The sequence below is a fragment of the Chlorocebus sabaeus genome, chromosome 22, assembly GCF_047675955.1.
Source record: "Chlorocebus sabaeus isolate Y175 chromosome 22, mChlSab1.0.hap1, whole genome shotgun sequence".
Taxonomy (NCBI): Eukaryota; Metazoa; Chordata; class Mammalia; order Primates; family Cercopithecidae; genus Chlorocebus; species Chlorocebus sabaeus.
This window is the reverse complement of record NC_132925.1, coordinates 46,075,409-46,082,448: the sequence shown is the minus strand read 5'-3', so window position 1 is coordinate 46,082,448 and position 7,040 is coordinate 46,075,409. Positions and strand designations below refer to the sequence as shown.

General features: G+C 41.5%; 1 protein-coding gene across 4 annotated transcripts in view; it reads left to right on the top strand.

Moving 5' to 3' along the window:
• Positions 1–220: 220 nt before the first annotated feature.
• Positions 221–7,040, top strand: part of TXNRD3 (thioredoxin reductase 3) — a 50,204-nt gene continuing 43,384 nt past the window's right edge. The window contains exons 1-2 of one of the 4 annotated variants that reach the window (XM_073009803.1): positions 221–611; positions 6,361–6,411. In XM_073009803.1, the coding sequence (XP_072865904.1) occupies positions 573–611; positions 6,361–6,411 (90 nt within the window). In that variant the 5' untranslated portion in view covers positions 221–572. Of the gene's footprint in view, positions 612–707; positions 730–6,360; positions 6,412–7,040 lie in introns of those variants that run through there. The other 3 variants (XM_073009801.1, XM_073009802.1, XM_038003449.2) reach the window with 3 other exon arrangements.

The following is a 7,040-nucleotide window of genomic DNA, read 5'->3' as shown; positions in this document are numbered from 1 at the left end:
AAATGGGCTGTTGGGGATTATTAGGAGTAAAAGGCATTGCACAGAGGCCATCTCCAAGCGGCATCGCCAAGATTGGTTGGTCTCGGGACGCGCGCACAGCCTGGAGATAAAGCGGCTCGCGCTTGGTACCCGCCTCTTTGAGAAGGGCAGGTGATACCTACGCCGAGGGCGGGCGGGGGGCCCAGTTCGCATGCGCGGGGTGGTGCTGGGGGTGGGGCGAGCGGCTGCCTGGCGGATTCGCGCGGGTGTTGAGAGTGGCCAGCTAAGGCAGTGTTCGCCGCCCCTCAGCCCAGGTCTCTGTGCCGCCGCCACCGCCTGCGTTTCGGTTTGTGAGCAGGCCCGGCCCGGCCGGGAGCGAAAGCGAGACCGTGGAGCAGTCGCCGCCACAGTCGCCAGGGCCGGGGAAGGCGGGCGATGCCCCCAACCGCCGCTCGGGCCATGTCCGAGGGGCGCGCGTGTTGTCGCCGCCGGGGCGCCGCGCCCGCCTGTCGTCCCCCGGGCCCAGCAGCTCGTCCGAGGCCCGCGAGGAGCTGCGCCGCCGCCTCCGGGGCCTCATTGAGCGCAGCCGGGTGATGATCTTCAGCAAGAGCTACTGTCCCCACAGTACTCGGGTAGGCGCGGCCCTCGCCGGTTCCACCGCGCGCGACCGGGCCTGCCACGCGGACGCCACCCCCGGCAGGGCGGGTCCGGGCTGGGGCGCCCGCCTCACTCCCGGGCTGCGGCAGTGAGGTCAGCCTCCCGTCCTGTCCTCTCCCCGGGCTTCCCCTGAGGTGGGCTTGTGATGGTTTATCAAAACAGAAACACTCCTAATTGCGTGACCTCGACCTGGGTTAGGACCCTGCGCCGAACCTCAGTTCCCCGTCTTGTGAAACGAAGGTACGGGAGGGTTGTGAGGTAATTTCAGCTTCATGCACACTGCCTTAACTTTTCAGCGCGGGCTAGGAATCCGGCATTATTTCTAAGGACAAATGTATTCTGAGTTTAAGAATACTTCACTTAAAAACGAGCCTTTGGGTGGTAACCTACGTGTAAGGCAGAGACTTTCAATGTTTAGGAATTTACTTCATTTTACAGAAAGTTGAAAAATGATACGTGGAAGACAGTATGCAAAAGCATAAACTATTAGGTTGAGTTCATGAAATTATAGGCTGTGTTTTTCAAATATATTTGAAGTTTACATTGATGTGTGTAGTTTCTTAAAACATATATTATGCATATACATTTTTAAGAATAATAAAGTGACACTAGTACTGTAGAAGCTTCCTTGGCTGTCTCCTCCCTCCCTCAGGATTAACCACTATGCAAAATTTCTTTTTTTTTTTTTTTAACATTTTTACCAAATATATACATTATTAATCAATATTTGGTTCCTTTTGGCCTGTTTTGGGACTTGATATAAATCGAACCATATATAATCTGCAGTTTTCTTCCTCAACAGTTATGTTTCAGAGATTCATGCATATTAGTATCTGTAGCTGGGGTTCATTAATTTTCATTGCTGACTACTCCCTAGGATGAATCATACCGGAGTTTATCATTTTGCTGTTTCTCGTATTTTGGTCTTAAAAAACAGTACAGCTGTATGCTTATTCTTGCACTTAACTCCCAGCGCACTTACAAGAGACTACTCTAGGATAGATATCTTGAAGCTGAGTTGCTGGGTCATAAAGGATGCATGATTTCTACCTTAGCAAGGTAATGCCCAACTGAGTTTCCAAGTAGTTATACCAATTTACTCTCCTCCTAGTTTATAACAATTCATCTTGCTCTACATCCTTGCTAACAGCTGATATTTTTAATTTTTGCCATTCTGGCAATTTTGAAATGGCATTCCATTATGGTTTAATTTTGTATTTCCCAAATGAAGTCCAGTGTATTCATGGGTCACTTGAGCTTCCTCTTCTATGAAATTCTATAGTGTGCTTTTCATTTTTTTCAGGCCTTTTGCCTATTTTCCTATGCAGCGGATTTTAGTTGTTTGTACTAGACTTGTAGGTGTTCTTTATGTATTTAGGATGCTTATCCTTTGGTTATGTATACAGTAAGTGCTCACTCAACATTGTTGATAGGTTCTTGGAAACCAACCTTAAGCGAAATGACGTGTAACAAAACCAGTTTTATTGTAGGCTAGAAGTAAGAGTTAAGTTCCTATGGCATATTTCTGACCACAAAAATAAAAAATCACCAAACTTTTAAATAAAGACCCAAAACATGTCTAGTATTAAACATTGAAATAAATGTGAACTATACATACATTTAAGAGAGATTAATGAGAGCAAGGAAGAAAATTATTTACCCAATTTCTGGTGAATCAGGAGAGGTTGGGTTCTAATGGTAGTGGGTGAAATCAAAAAATGTTTGCAAAGCAGGATTTTAAGGAGCACCTTGTGCCACTGGGGAGTTCAAAAACAAAATCAGAAATATGGAGGGTACACTGTTGGGTGCTCTCCTACTGCATTCGTTATTGTTTGCGTCTATATGATTATTGTCTACTTTATGAAGCTTTATTTGGCAATAATTTATATTTGCTTATTCATTCCTTTTCCAACCCATTTACTCCATTTTAGGATTGCAAGTGCTAGGCGGGATCCAAACCTGGCTGGGACACCATCCCATTGCAGGTGCACTTGCACACACACCCACACTTTCTGTGACTGGGAAAATGTAGATACACCAATTAGCCTAACATGCACATCTTTGGGATGTGGGAGGAAACTGGAGTACCTGGAGGAAACATGAAGAGAAGGTGCAAACTCCACTTGACAGTGGCTCTGGCTGGGAATAGTTTTTTTAATCACTGTTGTAATGAAATAATGTTATTTGAGGACCTGCTGCTGTAGAAAATCTGTCAGATTTAGCCTCCTTTTTCACTCTTTTTATGGGATTGATATGGTTTGGATCTGTGTCCCCAACCAAATATTGAAATGTAATTCCCAATGCTGGAGGTAAGGCCTGGTGGGAGATGAATGGATCATGGGGGTGAATTTCTCATGAATGGTTTAGTATCATCCCGTTGGTACTGTCCTCATGATAGTGAGTTCTCATGAGATCTAGTCATTTAAAAGTGTAGCATCTCCCCACCCAACTCTCTTGCTCCTGCTCTGGCCATGTGAAGTGCTGGCTTTGCCTTTGCCTTTTGCCATCATTGTAAGTTTCCTGAGGCTTCCCAGAAGCCAAGGAGATGCCAGCATCATGCTTCCTGTAGAGTCTACAGAAGCATGAGCCAATTAAACCTCTTTTCTTTATATATTACCCAGTCTCATATTTCTTTATAGCAATGGGAGAACAGACTAATATAAGAATCTTTTCATTAACTGAAGTTTGTAAGTTTAATGTATTTGCTTCTATCATTCTTTTCCTTTTATGGCTTGCTTTTGGTGTCTTATTTAGGAAATCTGTTTCTATTCAGAGATCATAAAGATATTCTCCTGTTTTAGCTCCTGAAAATTGAGTAGTGAGTAGTGTGCTTTTCATACCCACCTTCTTGACATCTACCTGGGATTGATATTGGTAATACGAGTGGGGATCCAATTTGTTTTCTTCTTTGTGACTTACCAGGTGTTCCTGTTTCCTTTTTTTGGAGACCCTATCCTTTCCACACTAGTTTGTATACTCACTCATCATTGATCAGGTTCTCATGTATGTGTTGGACTGTTTCTGGGGTCTGTTTCTATCTATATTTCTTAAGAGTTGTCCTTTGTAGTTTGCATAAATACCAAGAGATCAGAATTGTGTCAGAATTACTGCTGTATTACTGCGGCCTAGACAGTAGTGTCAGGCACATAATATAGGGTGAATTATCTTAAATAATTTTAAGATAAAATTATTTTTATCTTATTTCAAACCTTTGCTGATACAGAAAATCTTAGGACAAATGATCCTCTATTCTGTATGTGTTAACATTTTCAGTAATGTGGCCACGATTTTGAGTCCCATTACATATTTGGACAGCTCTGATTGTTGGAATTTTTTTAAGTGAAGCAAAGTCTGCCTCTCTGAAATGTTTTTTCATTCTTGGAGGTGAGCATTGCTCCAGTGGACAGAATTAAGAACTTTGCTTCTGCTTGGAGGGCAGATCTTCCAATACTTTTGCCAAGTGTTTTTCTTGCTCGACTGAGTAGCCTGCTTTCTTACATGTCCGTCTTTACATGTGGCCGCTCACTAACTTGATTGTACAGGTTTTTTTTTTCTTTTTTTTTTTTTTTTTGCCCATGAACCTCTTAAATGTATCTCCCAAAATTAGACACCATATTCCACATGTGTCCTTATCCTTGCAGAGTCAAGGAGAGAGATTGTTTCTTGATTGGGCTGCTAATGGCATTCAGTAAGTGTCATTGGGTGCTTAGTGTTGCAGAGACACAGAAATGAATAAACCTTGGTCTTGCCTCCTGTAAACTCATAGTCTAATTGAGCTGTAATCAACCCGCTTGCATGTGTAGAAAGAAGTGCGTAAGAAAAACGAGAGTTGTGGGAATAAGAGATAAAATAGTGGCTTCTGTGGAGGATCAGAACAGTCTAAGAAAATGCCACGTAAGTCGGTCCTTGAGGGATAAGTTAGTCTGTAGGTAAGAAAGAGCATCTAGTTAAGAAACTAGTATCAGCAAAGATAGATAATGATAAAAGGAAAATAGTATGGCTGAGCACAAGGTATATGCAAGGGAATTAGGAAGATTCATTGGAAAATGTCTGGAAATTTAGTTTCAAAGGTGATTTAGGGAGGTCTTTGTTTTTTTGAGATGGGGTCTTGCTCTGTTGCTCAGGCTAGAGTGCAGTGGCTTGATTTTGACTTACTGCAACTTCTGCCTCCCGGTCTCAAGTGATCCTCCCACGTAAGCCTTCCAAATAGGTGGGACTGCAGGCGCATGCCACCACACCTGGGTAATTTTTATATTTTTTGTAGAGACAGTGTTTCACCGTGTTGCCCAGGCTGGTCTCGGGCACCTGCACTCAAGTGATGCACCTGCCTGGCCTCCCAAAGAGCTGGGATTACAGGCGTGAGCCATCATGCCTGGCCAAGGAGGTCTTAAAATGCTTGCTAATAAGTGTGAACTTAATGATATGGCAAAGAAAAGTCATCTCACACTTGTGAGCAGCATTTGACCTGTGATTTGAAATCTAGCCATCATATAAAACTAGACTCAGTGTAGAGGCAGCTAGACTAGTTGGAAAGTCAATGTTAAAGGACAGATGTAAGATAATAATGCAAACTGAACAGTGAATAAAATGTCCTGACTTTTAGAAGTACTTTCCTCACATTAATTTTAAGTCATGTTTCCCCAGTCCTGTATGAATTCAATACATTTGTGAATTACAAATTTATATTACCATTGGTTCGCTTTTTTAAAAAATTGTGATAAAATACACATAACATAAAACTTACCATTTTAACTATTTTTTAGTGTAGCGTTCAGTGGCACTAAGTACATGAACATTGTTGTGCAACCATCGCAGCATCCATCCACAGAACTTTTTCATCTTCCTCAACTGAAATTCTATACCCATTAAACACTTACTCTCTTTTCCTCCTTCTCCCAGCCCCTGACAACCACCATCCTACTTTCTGTCTCTATGGATATGACTGCTCTAGGTACCTCATATGAGTTGAGTCATACAGTATTTGTTTTTTTGTGTCTGGTTTATTTCACTTAGAGTAGTGTCCTGAACATTCAACCATGTTGTAGCATGTGTCAGAATTTCCTTTTTTTTTTAAGACTGAATCATATTCCACTGTATGTATATAACACATTTTGTTTATCCATTTATCTGTCAATGGTCACTTGCATTGCTTCCACCTTTTGGCTATTATGAATATTGTTTCTATGAACATGGGTGTACAAATATTTATTTGGGTCTCTGCTTTCAATTCCTTTTGATACATACCTGGAAATGGAATTGCTTGATTATATGCTATTTCTATTTGTAATTTTTAGAGAAACTGTCATTCTGTTTTCCATAGTGGCAGCACTATTTTACATTCCCACCAAAGTGCACAAGGTTCCCAGTTTCTCTGCATCCTCACCAACATTTGTTATTTTCTGTGTTTTTAAAAATAATACTTGTCCTAATGCATGTGAAGTGTTATCTCATTGTGGTTTTGATTCACGTTTCACTAAAGATTAGTGATGATGAACAACTTTTCATGTGCTTATTGGCCATTTGTATCTTTTATTTGAAGACATACCTATTCAACTGCTTTGCCCATTTTTAAGTTGGGGTTTTAACTTTTTGTTCTTGAGTTTTAGGAGTACTCTATATAATCTAGATATTAATCCCTTATCATATATGTGATTTGCAAATATCCTATTCAGTTCCTTGGGTCACCTCTTTACTCAGTTGATAATGTCCTCTTTTCTTTTTAAGAGATGGCATCTTGCTATGTTGCCCAGGCTGGGGTGCCGTGGCTATTCACAGGTATGATCAAAATGCACTACAGCCCCGAACTCCTGGACTCAATGATCCTCCTACCTCAGCCTCCTGAGTAGATACTGTCCTTTGATGACCAAGAATTTCAAATTTTTGTGAGGTGCTATTTGTCTGTTGTTTCTTTTGTTGCTTGTGCCTTTGAGATCATATCCATAAAATCATTGCCAAAGCCAGTGTCATGACACTTTTGCCTTATGTTTTATTCTAAGAGTTTTATAGTTTTAGCTCTGACTTTTGGGTCTTTGATCCATTTTGAGTTAATTTCTGTACACGGTGTTAGGTAAGGGTCCAGTTTCATTCTTTTGTTAGTGGACAGCCAGTTTTCTCAGCATCATTTGTTGAAAAGACAAATGATGTTTTCCCCATTGAATGTTCTTGGCACCCTTGTTAAAAATCATTTCCCTGTATATGTGAGGCTTTATTTCTGTGCTCCCTGGTCTCTTCCTTGGTCTGTAAGCCTGTCTTTATGCCAGTACGGCACTGTTTTGATTACTGTATCTTTGTGGTAAGGTTTGAAGAACTTACTGTATCTGTGGTACAGATTATTTTGTCACCCAGGTGTTAAGCCTAGTACCTATTAGTTATTTTTCCTGATCACTTCACAACAGCCTGGGTGA